Genomic DNA, 20,096 nt, shown 5'->3' with positions numbered 1-20,096 from the left:
CCGATAATGTTGACAGAAACCGGATTCTGTGAACACTTATTTCAGGAAATGTTCCAAAACATTTTAGTGTTTCTGCTGACACACACACACTTTATACACAGAGGATTTGACTTTTTACTACCTCTTGTGAAATGTCTGATGACCTTATTGACGATTTCAAGACTTTGTAAACATGTCAAATTTCAACTTCCTTTATTGATTATGCTACATATCTATTTTTTGCTTGCAAAACAATCTTATTCTTCAAAGCGTCTGATAATATTTAGGGCCCTGTTGGATGAGTAAATCCCAGCATGTAATATGAAGGCCTGGAAACTATCCTCACCCCGTCCCATTTTAAGAAATACAATAAAGCAAACACCAATAAATAGGAACAGGTTACAGATAGCAAAGCGTGTCAGTGCACACCCTCATAGGTTTTGCTTGAACGAGCCGATAAAATAACCTACTGAGTAATATCATGTAAATATCTATATACAGTTGATGATAAATACACAATCCTTTCTCAACACGATGATGTGGATCCACTAAAAGGACAGGAGCATTAATATATATTTCAGTAATATCAGTCATACAAAATGTAGAAAATAGACATAGTCACACAGAAACCTTACAAAGTTTACAATTACAACAAGGGGCGGGAGGGGGGTTAGTAGAAAATATAAATGATGAAAAATAAAATAAACAAGAGTCAAATAAGGAAAATGAAAATTTTATATATATATATATATATATATATATATATATATATATATATATATATATATATATATATATATATATATACAAGGTTGGGTAGGATTACTTTGAAAGAATACATGTGGATTACATGTATGTATGTACATACATTTGGATTACTTGTAATCTGTTTACTTTTGGATTACATTTCAAAGTAATCCTACCCAACCTTGTATGTATGTATATATATATATATAATATTCTAAGCTCTGGCACTCTCGATGAAGAATAAAGTTTGAATATATCCATACAACTCACACAAGAAGATTTTAAAGTTTGGGGACATTCTTCTAAACTTGTACTTGTGGATGTGAAATTTACTATACAAAAATAAATAGATTCACAACAAATTCAGTGACAGAACTGGAGTGTTCAAAATACATATGAACATTCTTACATAATATTTTGATGTTTACTGTACCCGATATATACAGATCTCTAAACTAGTACAAAGATTAGATGATCTGTCTTGCAGAAGGTGCATATGTCTTCTCTGAAAATTTAGAGACTTTTTTTTTTAAGTATACAGTATAATGTGACGTCACATCACTTGTCACTGACGGGTGTCTCACCGATACGACCTGTGATTGACTAAACCATCAACTATGCCAACTATGATTGGCCACTGTGGTTGAGCAGGGCGGCTAATGATTGGACAGGCGAGACCCTCCTTCCAGGACACACTCAAAAGGTAAATAACTCTCCACAGCGATTAAAGTGCTGTCATTAATGAGACCTTTAACCAGCATGTTTAACTTTAACACACGTCGATGTCGTGTGTCATATAACAGCAGCTAGTTACTCCCTGCGACTTCTATCGCGAGCTGACAAGCTAAAAACAAAAACAGCTATTGCTAACTTCCTTAGCCGCAAAGAATTTCGGAGAGAGCAGCATGTTTCCTCTAGATTCTCCATGGAACATCTCGTTTGCCGGTTGTGGTTTTCTGGGAATTTATCACGTCGGTGTTGCCAGCTGTCTACTGGAACAGGCTCCGTTTCTGGTCCACAACGCGAAACACATCTACGGAGCGTCGGCTGGAGCTCTGACTGCCACCGCGCTGGTCACCGGAGTCTGTCTTGGTAGGTATATTTCGGATTTTTAAGCGTTAACTTAAGACAAACTGCATTCAAACAGAGATACTGTGTTAGTTTACTTCAATAGTGAAGTTACTGTGTAAATATGCGGTGCTTATTCTACTGTTTCGCTGTTATTTGGATATTCCTTTAAAAAAAAATACTGCTTCAGTTACTTGTCAAGATACAAACCTTATTTCCAAATTAAAGAAAATACAAAGTATACTATCCATTGACAACATAAAGTTAGTCACTGTCGATCAATCAGTTAAAATTTTTTTTTAAATAAATTAACCCCATAGTCCTGTAAATTGCAGGAAACGTCCTCAAACATTATGTAGTTCTATCACCTCTAATAGTGGTTATCGATGCATGACCTGTTTAGCAGAACTCATCCACTGAGGGTTTGTGGAAGTCAATACACTAAGAGCTGATTTCAGCCCTGACAGTTGTGTCAGGTGTCTTTTGTAAAACCTCTGCCAAATTAAATATGCAGATCACAAATCTTGTGATGTAATTCCACACTGTATCAGTCAAGGCCTATGTTATCAACAGCTGCCACCTGTATTGTTTGTCAGCAGGGTACTGGCAGAAGTTATGTAACTGTATGATGTAGGAGTTGAGCGGGACTGTAATGTGGCTGCAAGGGAGAGCATATTAGCTAGACTGTGTTGGATGGTGCTTTGTAAGATGGCTTTGGAGGAGTAGAAGAGGAAGAGAGTAATTGCTGAACCAAGGATCAGGTGGTGGAAGTTCAGGAGGAACACATGTAAATCCATGGTGGGGATGTATAGGGCGGTGGTGAAGAGATGCTGAAGAACTGGTCCAACTACTGTAGAAGTAGTGAAGGAGATTGCAGCAAACTTGGTTTGCCATCGGGACAGAGGAAGAATGTTAAGATTTGGTGGTGGAACGAGGAGCTACAACAAAGTATAATAAGGAAGGGCTTGGTAGAACTTGGGTAATGAGAGATGAAGTAGACAGGAGTACAAGATGCAGTGTATTGTGATTAAAGACGTAGAGAAAATTGCATATGCAAAGCTATAGGTTAAGCCAAACATTAAGTCATCGTTTAACAGATTGAGAGAAAAAAACTTCCAAGTATTTTGATAATTGATTAAATGTATTTATTCCTTTGTCATGGAAAAGTTCACAAATATGAGTATTTGCTCCTTCCCTTTGGGCTTATTACAACCTCAAGTAATTTTAAGGAGTGTCTGTTCTGTAGGAAATTTAAATGGGCTTCTTTATTGCAGTTGCATTTTTTTTTAGATGAAAATGATTTATCATAGTAATGCCAGAGAGTGTAATGATTATGAAAATAACCATTAGTTTCACATCTCCAAAAGGAAGCATTTTAAGGTTAAAAAATGCACATTCATGTTGAGTTTTTTTTATTTACTAATTTTTTTTATTTAAAGTGACTTAAGCTACAAGTAGGAGAAATGCTATTCAAGCTCACAATAGATCAGTAGCTACATCAACAAGTTCAGGTAAATACCCACACAGCAGCAATGCAGCAGAGTATCGTAATCAATCGTGTGTATGTGTCTGACTGCCTGTGTACAAAATAACTAAGAAATGAGTGAGCAGATGAGTTTCTCCAGATGATTACTTTGAGCAGATCAGTCAAAGTCAAGGTGTCAAAAATGTTTTCATAAAAATATTTTCAAGGATACTACCCATTCCTTATATTATCTTGCAGCAGAGAAGAAGAAGGAGGACTGGATTTTTATCACGCTTTTCCATTAGTGAAGCCTTGTAATTACTTCCCCAGCCAAGGCTGGAACCCTTAGTGGAACAGTTGTATCTTAAGCATGTTCTATTTGACTGAAGTGAGTGAAAATGAAACTCATAAAACCATCAATGGATGTAGTCAAGAAGAATACTGTGTAATTCTTGATTTTACACATATAATACTTCAATTTCAAATTTAAAAAACGTTTAACTGATTGTAGGTTGCTGTTTGTTTTGACTGTAATTCCACTGATGTGCTTAATGACATTTGTTGGGTTCTCACACAACTCTCAGAAACTTCTTTGTGATGTTTTCACAGGAGAGGCTGGTGCAAGTATCATTGAGGTTTCAAAGGAAGCAAGAAAGCGGTTCCTTGGACCCATGCATCCTTCCTTTAATCTGGTAAAGATTGTGCGGCATATGTTGCAACGCATGCTTCCAGCTGACTGTCACTATCAGGCTAATGGACGGTTAGGAATCTCGCTGACCCGAGTGACAGATGGAGAAAATGTCCTGGTGTCTCACTTTAACTGCAAGGAGGAGGTTGTGCAGGTGTGTAGTGTGCCTGACTGTAGTCTTCAATAGTTTGCAATATATACTGTTCATGTGAGTGATAGCAGAGGGAGATAGACTGATTCATTGCCTCCGTATTGACAATCCATTTAAATTTTGGGAAACCCTTTGTTGGTTTCAGAACCAAAAAATGTTTCTGAGAAATGAACATGAGTAATGTTATGCTGCAGTATTTGTTCATGTTTCTTTCTTGCCTGAATGCAATCACAATATTGTTTTTAAATTAATATTGCGTCTTTTAACAATAGGAAAAACATAATATTTTAGGCATTCAAGGACAGTTATATTTAAATATGTAGCAACAAACATTATATGTAATTGAACTGTAATAACTATAATGCACTTTTTTTAGGTTTATACATCATCATACCTTTATCAGGGTTAATTCGTAAATCTCCTCACATCTCTCCAACAACTGGAGTACATTTCATAAATGAACAGTTTGTTTGTTTGTTTTTAATTAGGCATGTGTATGCAGTGCCTACATCCCAGTATATTGCGGTCTTATTCCTCCAGCACTCCAGGGAGTGGTGAGTAGATCAGTTATTATCACTGTGTGCACTTTAGTGCAATTGCCAACATTGTTTGTATCAAGATTATTTATCGAACAAAACTACAATAGGACAACAAATAACCAGATACAGATCTCTGTCTAGATAACTCATTAATGATGTGTAATCAGACATATGCCGCACATTACCTTAAATTTTAATGTTGCTATCTGCGTTATTGTTTGAATTATTGCCAAAAATTTACCTGGTGCTGTGTTTGTCATTGTTAATAATATTGACAGCTAAATACTCAGCTGAGGTTATCCTTAAATTTAATGAGCTTTTACAGCTAATACATTTTTTTCATTTTGACAAAAAATAAATAAATAACAGCTCATTATTTTTTTGAATAATGCTGTTAACAGTTGCATTGCCCATTTAAACTAAGAATTTCACAAGCACTATGTACTGTTGGCAAAAACCAGACCAGTGTCATACTTTGCCTTGAATCATGTGCAACATTTCTTCACATTGTGTTTTGTTGTTGGCATTTTTTTTCCATATGTAACTGCTAGAACTCTCTGTCTACCCATTTTGAGAAATTGTGTTTGGTCTGCATAACATGGATAAAAACAGATTATACTTTCCCCAGCAGTCACAATTTTTCAGCAAGTTTACACTGACGGGGAAAATGGATATTTACTGGATGTGATTCTGATACAGTGGTTTTCTGGGAATTATCATTGAGCAATATGAACGTGTCTACACTTCTGTGGCTTTTGTAATGGATTTGAAAAGCTTGTGTGTGCATGGTTGGGGACAAGAATGTCAGTGGCATAAGGTTGTTCTCTTACTCTCAGTAGCTAAAAAAACCAAACCAAAACATTGACGTTATTGTTTTTCTCTCTGTTGACACACGCTGCCTGCCTCCAAGCTCCAGTTCTAAAAATTCATTGGTTTCATTTACAAACAAAAGCAAATCAGTACACAGGATGTGATGTTACTGACATTATTGATCATTTTGTGGCTACTTTTCGGTTGTTTCCATCATACTTTTAGGTATCACTAAAGTAACACTAAGATTTGTGGGTGGATATCTGATTCATTTAATACTTATCTTTGTCCATTCAGAGGTATGTTGATGGAGGCATCTCGGACAATCTGCCTCAGTATGAGTTGAAGAATACAATTACAGTGTCCCCATTCTCTGGAGAGAGTGACATTTGTCCCAGAGACACTTCAACCAACATACACGAGCTTCGCATCACCAACACAAGCATTCAGTTTACACTCACCAACCTCTACAGATTGTCCAGGGCACTTTTCCCCCCAGATCCAATGGTAAGCTATTTGAATTCAGCTTTCCTGGTCTTTACATGCAGATTAACTGAACAGTGTCTTGATTGATATTCACTGGAGGTGTCTCTGCTGATTTCTTTGACTCATCAGAGATTGAAATATGTATTTATCTTGAATGCAGGTTCTGAAGGCCATATGTAAACAAGGATACAAAGATGCTCTACACTTCTTGAAGAGGAACGGTAAGAATGGACAGTTTGGATTTTTCTAATTTTGTTCTACTGAGAATCCTTTTGAGGTTCTTTCTACAACAGAATATGTGTATGCAGTATTGTACATTAACACCATATCAAATCTGTAGATTAATAGGTAAAATAATAATAATAGATTACAATTTTTTGCTTGTGTTTTGTATTTATTGCAACGTAAATGAGCAGAGACATTCCAGTATAAAGAGTTCAACATCTAAAATGTATGGGTATTTGAAGATAGTTGTGTAATGTAGCAGTCTAAAGCCTCAGTCCAACCGAATAATGAGCCATGCATTGGTGTATCAGCAATTATTCAAAGAATGATCCACGTTTTAAGCTCTCACTTGTCCACTACTAAGGCACCTCTCTGTGCCTCTTTGTTCTTGGCATGTGCCAGGTATCAGCCTCTAGTGAGCCATGACCGACCTGTCATTTGAGCCCTGTCCAGCCTTGAATAGCTCATGTCGGTGCATATGATCCACGTCAAGCCACATATGATCCATGTAGCGCCATGTAACGTGACATTGGTCCACGTTTAGGCATGGGTTTGGTCCAAACCTCCAGCCCTCCCACACTTGGTCCCTTTAGAGTGTGGGTTTTCAATTCACAGCATCCATTCAAGATGTCACATTTTTTTAAACACAGTCCAAAAAAAACCCAAAGCGCTCCTGCACAGTACGGCCAGTGTGCACCAGACTGCTGTTTACCTGTGTTTCAGAGTCATTAAATGCACTAGACCAGCTAGAACTGAACCACAGGTTCCTAGACAGTCACCTCTGCGCTTTATTTCTTTTGCGGCTTTACAGTCATTTTGATCTGTGATCCAACTTTTAACTTTGTGTTCGTCTGTTAATGTCTGCAAAAATCGCTCTTTTGCGCATGCTGGCAGTTGCCTCTGTGCTCCTCGCTGGCTTCATTTCCTTCCACAGCCTCGCTCACTTTATTTCTTCCGCAGCTTTAAACACAGTCATTTTGACACCGTGAGATGCAAATTTGAATTTTGTGTCCGTCCGTTATTGACTGCAAAATCACTCTTTCCGAGCTGGCGTTTTGCGTAAATGCTCTTCTTGAGCGCGAGTCAGTGCACACAGGGTCTGATCCATTAACAAGCTGTTAAATCTATCATAAACATACTTTTACAGCAGCTTATAAATAAGGAATGAATATGCAACTGTTTTACCAAGCTATTACAATAAAAATAATTACCTTTTAAGCTGTTTCAAAATACGTTCTCCACTTCATGGAGCAGGACAGAGAGGGAACCAAACATCCAAGCTCTGACAGAAAAAATGTTTAATCCGCTACAAAATAACTATTTTATATACAGTGTCCGGCGCACAAAGCAGGTGGAATTGTGCGCAAGATGGATGAGCCTGTCCAAAATGTCCTCGTAGCTGCCAGGTGCTCAGATAATGGGGTTTTAGCAGCCTCATCCTCACCACACATGCCTCTAAAATCCTCGTTTGTCGTAGTACCTTGTACACAAACTGCCCCACGCTGTTGATGCTAAATTTTGAACTTCTTGAAATTAGCGCCATGCTCAGAGATGAGCCTTGTTAGCCCAATATTCTGCCTCTCAGAGCCACTATTCTCCCACGATTGTTGAATACCTCCTCTCGTACCAAAAAAAAAAAAAACATGCTGCGTGGCTCATTATTCACTGTTCATTATTTGGTGGGACCAGGGCTTAAGAAATTATACATTGTTATTGTTCATGGATTTAACATGTTTTTTGTTTGTATTTAGAGTTACTGAATTTCACAGGACCTGATAAACACATGTTCTATGTAGTTGATGGAGAAGATAATGAGGATTATGATGGTGGTGATGATGTCGAGGGGTCGAATAAAAGTTATGAAGAGGATGAAAAGTTACACATAGATGACGGAGCAGCAGTCATTCAGTCCAGTTCTGCCATAGAGGATAATATCATCGAACATCTTCCACCAACTCTTCACAAAGGTAAAATATAACATTAGTGGCTTTTGCTGCAAGCACAAGGTGGAAACAGAAGACAATAATGATGACTTCATATATAGCCATATTTCACATCACCACTGACCATTTTTTCAAAGCATGGAATACTGTTTAAGGTATTTACAAATGAATTCTTCTTCCAGATATGCCAGATTCAGCTCAATACAATTCACAGTACTTTGTAGAATTCACTATAGTAAAGTCAGACTTGCCCAGCTCTGCCCAGGCAAACTAGATAAGGGATGTTCTCAGTGTTCTTGGACCCCTGTGACTTGACCCACATGTGTTAGCTGTGTCTGAAATTGTTCAAATACTGGCATACCTTTTTTGATGCAATCTCCAAGATTTTGAATTTGAAAATCTGTCATTCCCGCACATAGCTACTTTTGGCTGCTCCACAGAAGGTATTTAAGTGACCGACCCAACAGAGTGTCATTGCCTTTACCTCTTTGCTCGCTCTTTTGGGAAAGTCGCCTTTGTCACATTCAAATAAGGCCTGGATGCATAATGTTGTGTTTCTTTTGAAACTGGAAAAAATGAACTATATACTCAGAGGCTCTCCTGATAGGTTCTATCACCACTGGAATCCTCTGATTAACTTTGTGACACACTCTCACATGGGGAAGTTTCCCCATAATGTAACAAAGTGAAATTGGGATAATCTCACTCTGAGGGTCTCAACCATGCTTTGCCATCAGCATGCCTGACACTCACACGGACACTTTTTTCTTTTTGAGCTATTGATCTATGTGTGTGTTTTTGCTTGTTTTCTTCACGTGTGTGTGTGTGTGTGTGTGTTTTGGCCCCCCTGTTTGGTCTGTTCTTTGGGGTTATCTTTGTACAAATGAACAAAAACAAACCCCAAGTACATCGTTCAATAAACTATACTGATTAAAAAAGATATTTACAAATTTATTTATAGAGTTTTGATTTCCTTCACACCGGTGTTGCAGACCAAACTCCCCCCAATCAGTCCACCTTGCTTCACTGCGAATGAGTCATTTCGGACCACAGCAGCACGTCTGAGACGGAGTCTCTTCACCCAAAGCAATCAAATGGATTAATAGGATTATTAACCATCAGGTGATAAAGGTAAAACTTCTTAAATCTTTCTAAAGTCAGTTTTAAGCAGAAACGAGGCCGTTTTAAGCAGAAACTTGGCGGAATTCCTTGATGGCCTAATCTTAAAAGTAGAGACACCCTCTCTACTTTTAAGATTAGGCTTAAAACTTTCCTTTTTGCTAAAGCTTATAGTTAGGGCTGGATCGGGTGACCCTGAACCATCCCTTAGTTATGCTGCTATAGACTTAGACTGCTGGGGGGTTCCCATAATGCATTGAGTGTTTCTTTCTCTTTTTGCTCTGTATGCACCACTCTGCATTGAATCATTAGTGATTGATTGATCTCTGCTCCCCTCCACAGCATGTCTTTTTCCCGGTTCTCTCCCTCAGCCCCAACCAGTCCCAGCAGAAGACTGCCCCTCCCTGAGCCTGGTTCTGCTGGAGGTTTCTTCCTGTTAAAAGGGAGTTTTTCCTTCCCACTGTTGCCAAGTGCTTGCTCACAGGGGGTCATTTTGACCGTTGGGGTTTTTCCGTAATTATTGTATGGCTTTGCCTTACAATATAAAGCGCCTTGGGGCAACTGTTTGTTGTGATTTGGCGCTATATAAATAAAATTGATTTGATTTGATGGTTTGAAATGACCGATGCGTAGTGAATGCATCAGCTAGCAGCTCGTTTAGCCACGGCGCTCTGATCGCTTCATCCATCTTTTGTGATGAAATAATGCTGAATTTATGTGGAAAAGCTTCAGATATCGGTCACTGAGATAGATGATGGCTGGAGTGCAGTTTTAAGCAGAAATGAGGTGTTAGTCCGTGAACCGCGGCCGATTTTTAAGGGGGGACCATTCTGTCTGTGACACCTGTTTACCATAAATAAATATTTAAAAGACATTCTACGTGATGTTGTATTGACAACATGGTATTTTGATGATGATTACCCAACTCAAGAAAAAACAAATCCAAATTGTGGTTGTTGAGTCAAACACGTTTCAGTACTCATTCAAGAAACCTCGTTCAAAGGGATGAAGAGTCACCAAACTTTGGCTTCATGAAGCCATTCTTTGAATATTGGAATCAAATACATTTTTCTGTATCATCAATGGTAATAAATATTGACTGGTCTTTGTCAAAATTTATTTTGCCCAAAATAACTTGTGAAAGTCTTGAAGAATTTTTTTTGTTTTGCTAGTGAACTGACCTGAAATCAGTGCCTGCTCAAAAAGTGCCTTCCTTGTAAATATGTAACAATTAATGCATCTTTGTTATAATGTACATTTCTTGTTTTTGGCTCTTGACTAGTTGAGAATGAAGCATGTGAGTTTTTGTAGGTATCCATTGTAATCATCTGTGCTTCTCTCTATAGCGCTAATCGAGGCTTGCATGGAGCGGAGGAGCCTGGTGCAGTCACTAAGCAAACTGCTTCCAGTCAGAGTGGCCAAGACTATGATGGTCCCTTATACGTTCCCTGTGGAGTCTGCTCTGTGCTTCACTCTCAGGTACTGTCGACTTATTATCTCCCACCCACCCAAATAAAGTCTCAGCAGGAGATATTTCCATCTGACCATTTGCAGTTATATCACCAAACATGGGCACACAGTAACTATAACTGACTCCAAGGTACCCACTAGATATTAGATAGCTGTTTACATTGGCTTTACCCAGAGCTGGGTAAGGGATTTACAAGTTGACTGCTTTAATGCCACACGGTAGAGCGGTCTAGTCAGTATGAGGTGAGTCCTATTATAATTTCCACTGTACCCTCACAGCAGGCAGTTTGTATTTCTTTTATTCACAAACTTTTAAAAACAAAGTTGTACAACAAAATGGAACAAAATACAGAAAAGAAAAAAAAAAAATAATAATACTAAAATACAAGCCCCAGGCTTTTGCTACATTTACACATAGGCGGGACACATTTACGAATATAATTTTTCTGTCATTCGTGGCACATTCTTGACATTCTTAATGTGACTTAACGCATCTTAACGCATGTTTTTGCCTGTCAAAAAAATATTCCACGAATGTCACACACGACCCACATTTCACCTCATGTCGTGAAGTTCGCAACTGAGCGTGTTGATACGTCTTGATTAGTGATGATCCTTAATAGAACGTGACAGCGTTTGTAGTGGTTCCTGTGATGGTTCTTGGAGCCAATACTGTCACGCGTTGTTACGAATTGACACAGAAGCTGTCAAGTTTTGACACGAATTGTAACGCGGCGTCACATTTCACTGCGTGCCACTACGAATCACTTCTCTCACGTGAGCACAATTAAACCCTGCTGCACCACATTCAGTTTCTTTGCTGCAATATGCCAAAGAAGGACAGTGACGCTAAGTCTCATTCTAGAGCTCCTCAGCGCGCTCCTGCAGGCGTTCCACCTGCAGGAGCGTGCTGATGTTTGGGAGAATGAGTCTGAGCCAGAGGAGAGCTGAGTGCAGCCAGACATCTGGCTCTCTCCGTCTCCTCCTCCTCCTTTCTGTGCAACTCCATGGCACAGAACCCAACTAAGCATGCAGTCACAAAGTTCTTCTTCTGCTGTGAATTCATCTGGGTGTTGAGAAGCAATCTGGAGTGATGTGTATTGTTCAGCAGCTGATGGTAGGATGAATAGGGGTGTGTGTGGAGAGAATTCTCCTGATTCACAACATTACGCGCAACAGCGTGGAACATTATTATTGACCATGCGTAATGGTTCGTGATAACTCACCAGTGATACGTGCCATTAATCATAACGAGTGGTAACAGGTTCCTGAGGACTCCTGACGTCTCTGCCCCGAATCATCACATTCGTGATCAACGGTCAAGAATGTATACTTTGTGACATTTGTGACTTGTCATCATTATGTGTAAACACTGCATTAGCTTCATAGTGGAGTAGAGTGGAGAAGGATTTTCTTTCACCAAAACAGATCAAATTTAGGCTTGCATGTCAGATGTACCTTGTGGCAATTTGTAGCTAAACTTTCAGGTCTTCTTTTTAAGAACATCTTCATCTATACCACTTCATCAAGTAGCTGACTAACTGGTGATACAAAATGCAAAGATTGCACTGTGCACAATTTCTCCCATCACAGCCACATAAGCCTATAATGTCTTCTGGGGTGTCTAGGTGTCTTTCCTCACTCTTCTCCTTCTTGCACAGTCACTCAGTTTTTGAGAGCTGTCTACTCCATGCAGATTTACCATAGAGTGCAATACTATTTGTATTTCTTCATAACTGATGTAAATAAAGTCCAAGACATATTCAGGGGCAGCTTTACCATCAGAGAGCCTCATCCACAACTACCACAAAAGACTCCAAGCTGTCATTGATGTTAAAGGGGGCAAAACACTGTATTAAGAACAGGGGTATATAAACTTTTGATCAGGGTCATTTGGGTAGTTTCTGTTGTCATTATGATTTAAAAAGAGTAAACAGTTGTTTGACAATAAATGGCTTCACCTAACCACTAACTATGAGTGGAAAAAGTTTTTGTGTGAGTGAGCTCAGATGGAGAGCATTCGCGTCACACTCATGCACTCCCAGCTTCAATGGGCCGGCCATGGACACCGCATGGAAGACAACCGCCTCCAAAAGTGTCCATTCTACGGGGAGCTCAAGGAAGGAAGGAGATCTCATGGTGAACAGCGAAAGCGCTATAGGGACACCCTCAAAGCCTCCCTGAAGTGCTGTAACATCCCCCCTGACATCCAGTCAAGCTCCCTTTCCCAGCCAGACATTTCATGCCTCCACTGCAGCAGAAAATTCAGAGTGAAGATTGGCTTGGTTAGCCATCTCCGCACACATATTACCTAGTGATGAATGTGAAGAAGAATGGTCATCTTTTCTTGCGAAGGACGAACATCATCATGCCCAAATTGCAGTTTACTAGTAAATAAAGATCAGCTTTATTTATCCCAAAGGAAATTATTTTACCAGCGCACCAAAACAGTAAACAGTGAGTTAAATACACAATTACAGAAAGTGATAGTAGTTAAATAACAAAGCCAACTCGAATACAAGTACCAAAAGCAAGTGTAGAACACTGCCTAAAATGATAAAATAAAATTCAATAAATACAACAGATTTATGCAAAATGATAGACATATTGCATAAAGTTGAATAACTCTTTGTTTGCCTGTTCGTCCTGCATAATTTAGTCCTTTCCTTAAAATGGATAATAATCTATCTATAAAGCAAGAAGTGTGTATGTGGCGCGCATATCTCTCTATTTGTCACATCAACCTCAGCTTTCAGATATAGCTTGCACATGGCACGTTGATGTGCATCCTTTATTATGAAAATTTTGTAAATTAATTTTCAAAACCTTTATTTTGATTACAGGGTTGGCCCACTTCTTTTCAAAACGTCCCAGTGAATATAATCAAGTGCACCCTCTCTTCTTCTGTGGTGTTTAGTGCACCAGTTTAATCGGCTAACATGCACAATCAATGTGTCCCACGATTTACTCAGACTGACTGCAAATATGAGTTAATTAAGTATTTCTATTTATTTTTTGGTGGGGTTTTTTGTACCATTATGTAAATGTGGAAATGCGCTCCATCATCAAAACATTCCCTTGTGAACAAATCAAGCGCACGTTTTTTCTTCTATGGCTTTTAATTGCAGCTGGCCTCATTGTTGCATTGCTGCCATCTTCTTCATCAGTCCATTATAACAGTACTAAATCCTCTCAATGAGTCCAGTGTCTTTCAAGTATTTAAAAGGCCAGCACTTCTCCCTCCCACTTGACCTTGTCTAAAATACTTCCTACAGAAACTTCTTTCAGGCCTGTTCTTCCAAATTCTGAGATAAGCTCTTGCCTTTCTCTGTAATATTTATTACAAAACATGAGGACATGCTGCACTCTCTCTGGCTGTGACCATATCCCACCATACATACCCTTTACCTCAGTAAACAAATCTGACCACATTGAGCCTTCAAAACACTTTTAAAAATCATGCTGTTGCATTACTGTTTTTGCTTTTCCCCAATGGCCAAAAAAGCTAAATGCACCAGTAGTGGTACTTTCACATTAGTGAAACAGGGTTCAACTACCTACAGTGTCCTTCCTAAAAGCCAAAATATATGAAAACACAATCATTATCAAACAATTCACACATTTCACAACAAACCTAAATGTCCCTGACTCACATTATCAATAACTACGGTATTCACATCCATATATTTGTGCTTCAATTACATTAGCTGTGTTTATTCCTTCCTATATCTCTGTGTGTGTATATATGTATTATTATGTTGGATGAATGTCAACCTTTTTCTTAAAATAACAGTATTTGTGTGTCTCTTTGTATCTCAATGTCAACCATGCCTTAACAAGCGTACACTTTGTCTGTTAAATCTGTGATAGAGTAAGTACACCTCTTTGTACATCCCACCTTCAAACACAGCCTCTTACGACCATCAATGAAAAATCCACTTAATCTCCCAATTTTCTATAGGAATACAAACTTCATGCGGGCACTGCATTGGTATCTAGTAAAACCCCAATTCCAATGAAGTTGGGACGTTGTGTAAAATGTAAATAAAAACAAAATACAATGATTTGCTAATCCTCTTCAACCTACATTCAATTAAATACACCACAAAGACAAAATATTTAATGTTCAAACTGCTAAACTTTATTGTTTTTGTGCAAATATTTGCTCATTTTGAAATGGATGCCTGGAACATGTTTCAAAAAACCTGGGACAGTGGTATGTTTACCACTGTGTTATAGCACCTTTCCTTCTAACAAAACTCAATAAGCGTTTGGGAACTGAGGACACTAATTGTTGAAGCTTTGTAGTTGGAATTCTTTCCCATTCTTGCTTGATGTACGACTTCAGTTGTTCAACAGTGTCTCCGTTTATGTCTCCGTTTCGTATTTTGCGCTTCATAATGCGTCACACATTTTCAATGGGCGACAAGTCTGGACTGCAGGCAGACCAGTCTAGTACCCACACTCTTTTACTACGAAGCCACACTGTTGTAACACGTGCAGAATGTGGCTTGGCATTGTCTTGCTTAAATAAGCAGGGACGTCCCTGAAAAAGACTTTGCTTGGATGGCAGCATGTGTTGCTCCAAAACCTGGATGTACCTTTCAGCATTGATGGTGCCACTCCCCCATACCATCACAGATGCTGGCTTTTGAACTTTGCACTGGTAACAGTCTGGATGGTCTTTTTCCTCTTTTGTCCGGAGGACATGACATCCATGATTTCCAAAAACAATTTGAAATGTGGACTCATCAGACCACATCACACTTTTCCACTTTGCGTCTGTCCATTTCAAATGAGCTCGGGCCCAGAGAAGGCGGCAACGTTTCTGGATGTTGTTGATGTATGGCTTTCGGTTTGCATGGTAGAGTTTTAACTTGCACTTGTAGATATAGCGACGAACTGTGTAAACTGACAATGGTTTTCTGAAGTGTTCCTGAGCCCACGCGGTAAGATCCTTTACACAATGATGTTGGTTTTTTAATGCAGTGCCGCCTGAGGGATTGAAGGTCACAGGCATTTAATTGGTTTTCAGCCTTGCCACTTACATGTAGAAAGTTCTCCAAATTCTCCTGTAGATGATGGAATCCCTAAATTCCTTGCAATTGAACATTGAGAAACATTGTTCTTAAACTGTTGGACTATTTTTTTCAAGCAGTTGTTCACAAAGTGCTGATCCTTGCCCCATCTTTGCTTGTGAACGGCTGAGCCTTTTGGGGATGCTCCGTTTATACCCAGTCATGACACTCAACTGTTTCCAATTAACCTGTTCACCTGAGGAATATTCCAAACAGGTGTTCTTTGAGCATTCATCAACTTTGGCAGCACATTTAACTGCTTCCATTCAAGTTGCATCAAAACCCATTCAAGTTGTGAAGCGATCAGGAGTTGTAACTGTTTCTTATGTGATGCTATCACTGAGGTTTCCCAACCTTTTAGGAAAGCAGCTTAATGATATCAAGCAAATGTTCACTTTGGCAAAGCATTTTGTTGACGGTGGCGATAACTTTCGATATTTGGTTAAATGTTCTGATTATACAAAATTAGTTCATTCACATCTTTTAAATGTTGTGCTGAAAATAATCAGGGCTATGAGTAAATCTGAGTAGGATTGCCTTCTTCAGGTCATAGCTTTCTGCAGTATAATTACCTCTAAACAGCTGCATGTGTCATGTGTATTCTAGATTGTTTGAGTGGCTGCCAGATGTACAAGAAGACGTGGGGTGGATTCGAGAGCAAATGCTGAAACTTCTCCAGCATGTTTTACGCCAGGCTTCCAGAAGCATTTCTCGGAATGTATATGCCCGGTGGGTTACTTTGCAAATACGCTTACAGTTAACATTTTTATTTATCCACATATCCCTTGTACAGTATTGTCACAGGCAGGGCAGTCATTAGTAGTAATGTCTGGATATGTTAAATATCTGACATACACCTCTGAATTCTTGTCGTGCTTATTCTAGATTTTCCTGTCAGCTGGAGTTGCATCACTGCCAATCCCTCCCATCCCAGATCACTTCCACCCCAGTTTTTCCTACCTTGGTGAAAGCAAGCAGTTCCTCAGTCCCGGATATTTTCATGCGTTTAGAGCAGTACAAGAGGCAGCTTTTGTCTGGAGGGCTGTTTATCAACATGGATCTGCAAAGCTCCTTCAAAACTGGACCAGTGTCACCTGAAAAAGACCTGTGATCCATCATCTCCTGAAAGATCGACACCACATAAAGGTTCATTTCTGTGTACAGTTGGCTGGAGATATCAGTGTTTTGTTTTTGTTTTGTTTTTTTCTAACTCAGGACATTATAAAGTAATGTTTAAAAGTCTTTGAATCCAGACATCTAAATATTTAAGCTGCCAGAAGGTATTTTATTATAATAAGTGCGGTGTATGGCAGTGGGAGTAATTACTTCAGCCAAGGAGGTAATGTACACTCAACAAAAATATAAATGCAACACTTTTGGTTTTGCTCCCATTTTGTATGAGATGAACTCAAAGATCTAAAACTTTTTCCACATACACAATATCACCATTTCCCTCAAATATTGTTCACAAACCAGTCTAAATCTGTGATAGTGAGCACTTCTGCTTTGCTGAGATAATCCATCCCACCTCACAGGTGTGCCATATCAAGATGCTGATTAGACACCATGATTAGTGCACAGGTGTGCCTTAGACTGTCCACAATAAAAGGCCACTCTGAAAGGTGCAGTTTTGTTTTATTGGTGGGGATACCAGTCAGTATCTGGTGTGACCACCATTTGCCTCATGCAGTGCAACACATCTCCTTCGCATAGAGTTGATCAGGTTGTCAGTTGTGGCCTATGGAATGTTGGTCCACTCCTCTTCAATGGCTGTGCGAAGTTGCTGGATATTGGCAGGAACTGGTACACGCTGTCATATACGCCGGTCCAGAGCATCCCAAACATGCTCAATGGGTGACATGTCCGGTGAGTATGCCGGCCATGCAAGAACTGGGACATTTTCAGCTTCCAAGAATTGTGTACAGATCCTTGCAACATGGGGCCGTGCATTATCCTGCTGCAACATGAGGTGATGTTCTTGGATGTATGGCACAACAATGGGCCTCAGGATCTTGTCACAGTATCTCTGTGCATTCAAAATGCCATCAATAAAATGCACCTGTGTTCTTCGTCCATAACAGACGCCTGCCCATACCATAACTCCACCGCCACCATGGGCCACTCGATCCACAACACTGACATCAGAAAACTGCTCACCCACACGACGCCACACATGCTGTCTGCCATCTGCCCTGGACAGTGTGAACCAGGATTCATCCGTGAAGAGAACACCTCTCCAATGTGCCAAACGCCAGCGAATGTGAGCATTTGCCCACTCAGGTCGGTTACGACGACGAACTGGAGTCAGGTCGAGACCCCGATGAGGACGACGAGCATGCAGATGAGCTTCCCTGAGACGGTTTCTGACAGTTTGTGCAGAAATTCTTTGGTTATGCAAACCGATTGTTTCAGCAGCTGTCCGAGTGGCTGGCCTCAGACGATCTTGGAGGTGAACATGCTGGATGTGGAGGTCCGGGGCTGGTGTGGTTACACGTGGTCTGCGGTTGTGAGGCTGGTTGGATGTACTGCCAAATTCTCTGAAACGCCTTTGGAGACGGCTTATGGTAGAGAAATGAACATTCAATACACAAACAGCAGCTCTGGTTGACATTCCTGCTGTCAGCATGCCAATTGCATGCTCCCTCAAATCTTGCGACATCTGTGGCATTGTGCTGTGTGATAAAACTGCACCTTTCAGAGTGGCCTTTTATTGTGGACAGTCTAAGGCACACCTGTGCACTAATCATGGTGTCTAATCAGCATCTTAATATGGCACACCTGTGAGGTGGGATGGATTATCTCAGCAAAGAAGTGCTCACTATCACAGATTTAGACTGGTTTGTGAACAATATTTGAGGGAAATGGTGATATTGTGTATGTGGAAAAAGTTTTAGATCTTTGAGTTCATCTCATACAAAATGGGAGCAAAACCAAAAGTGTTGCGTTTATATTTTTGTTGAGTGTAATTTCGCTGTTGTTTGTTTGTTTGTTCTTTTGGCAGAATAATTTAAAAAGTAATGGGAGGATTTTAATGAAATGACCAGACAGATAATGAGCCAGGAAATAAGTGATTCAATTTTAGACATGATCTGGAATATATTGTGAAACTGAGATCAAGAGGAATGTTTGGCACATAGGAAAACATTCAATTCAAAAAGTTGTGAGAGGATGTTATTGAAATTTGCAGATAGATAGTGTCCTGCAAAATGAGGGATTTTACTTAGAGCTTGATTTAGGACATATATTGGATCCGGATTCCAGAAGAAGTTTTAAGTGATATGTGGTCTTGGCTAAGGTATGTGTACTCTGGGTGCCTTCTAGTTTACTGTAAGTACACATAACTGTACATAACTCTGTGTATAGGATATTTTTTAACTATGTGTGACATTGACATGAGCCTTTCAATGCTGTTTAAAAAAGAATATATATATACTCGTATATACAGTGAGGAAAATAAGTATTTGAACACCCTGCGATTTTGCAAGTTCTCCCACTTAGAAATCATGGAGGGGTCTGAAATTTTCATCTTAGGTGCATGTCCACTGTGAGAGACATAATCTAAAAAAAAATCTGGAAATCACAATGTATGATTTTTTTTTTTTTAATTATTTATTTGTATGTTACTGCTGCAAATAAGTATTTGAACACCTACCAACCAGCAAGAATTCTGGCTCACACAGACCTGTTAATTTTTCTTTAAGAAGCCCTCTCATTCTGCACTCTTTTCCTGTATTAATTGCACTTGTTTGAACTTGTTACCTGTATAAAAGACACCTGTTCACACACTCAATCAATCCCATTCCAACCTGTCTACCATAACAAGACCAAAGAGCTGTCTAAGGACACCAGGGACAAAACTGTAGACCTGCATAAGGCTGGGATGGACTACAGGACAACAGGCAAGCAGCTTGGTAGAAGACAACAACCGTAATGATTATTTATTAGAAAGTGGAAGAAACACAAGATGCAAGATCTCACTTTGTGGGGTAATAATTCTGAGAAAGCTCAGACCTACACAGGAGGACCTGGTCAGTGACCTGAAGAGAGCTGGGACCACAGTCACAAAGATTACATTAGTAACACATGATGCTGTCATGGTTTAAAATCCTGCAGGGCAGCAAGGTCCCCCTGGTTAAGCCAGCACATGTCCAGGCCCGTTTAAAGTTCACCAGTGACCATCTGGATGATCCAGAGGAGGCATGGGAGAAGGTCATTTGGTCACATGAGACCAAAATAGAGCTTTTTGGAATCAACTCCACTTACCATGTTTAGAGAATGAGAACAACCCCAAGAAAACCATCCCAACCATGAAGCATGGGGCTGGAAAC

At 39.6% G+C, this 20,096-nt stretch overlaps 1 protein-coding gene across 2 annotated transcripts; it reads left to right on the top strand.

Annotated features, from left to right (window-relative positions):
* Positions 1-1,350: 1,350 nt before the first annotated feature.
* pnpla2 (patatin-like phospholipase domain containing 2) lies at positions 1,351-17,113 on the top strand. Of its 2 annotated transcripts, XM_034176354.1 has the most exons (10): positions 1,351-1,429; positions 1,645-1,818; positions 3,869-4,101; positions 4,587-4,652; positions 5,745-5,954; positions 6,094-6,154; positions 7,910-8,125; positions 10,567-10,699; positions 16,375-16,497; positions 16,654-17,113. In XM_034176354.1, the coding sequence occupies exons 3-10, from the start codon at positions 3,931-3,933 to the stop codon at positions 16,877-16,879; spliced, it is 1,206 nt and encodes a 401-aa protein (XP_034032245.1). In that variant the 5' UTR covers positions 1,351-1,429; positions 1,645-1,818; positions 3,869-3,930; the 3' UTR covers positions 16,880-17,113. The 2 variants fall into 2 exon arrangements, with proteins under 2 accessions (XP_034032245.1, XP_034032244.1); XM_034176353.1 differs by lacking the exon at positions 1,351-1,429 and having other exon boundaries at positions 1,436-1,818.
* Positions 17,114-20,096: the final 2,983 nt, after the last annotated feature.

This window comes from Thalassophryne amazonica, chromosome 8 (assembly GCF_902500255.1).
Source record: "Thalassophryne amazonica chromosome 8, fThaAma1.1, whole genome shotgun sequence".
Lineage (NCBI taxonomy): Eukaryota > Metazoa > Chordata > Actinopteri > Batrachoidiformes > Batrachoididae > Thalassophryne > Thalassophryne amazonica.
This window is presented reverse-complemented; position numbering and strand designations above follow the sequence as displayed.

Excerpts from the sequence above, each read along its gene's own strand:
- pnpla2 (XM_034176353.1), top strand. The coding sequence starts at position 1,632 with ATGTTTCCTCTAGATTCTCCATGGAACATCTCGTTTGCCGGTTGTGGT. Across the intron at positions 1,819-3,868 it reads GGTCACCGGAGTCTGTCTTG|GAGAGGCTGGTGCAAGTATC; the intron begins GTAGGTATATTT and ends ATGTTTTCACAG. Across the intron at positions 5,955-6,093 it reads TTTTCCCCCCAGATCCAATG|GTTCTGAAGGCCATATGTAA; the intron begins GTAAGCTATTTG and ends TCTTGAATGCAG.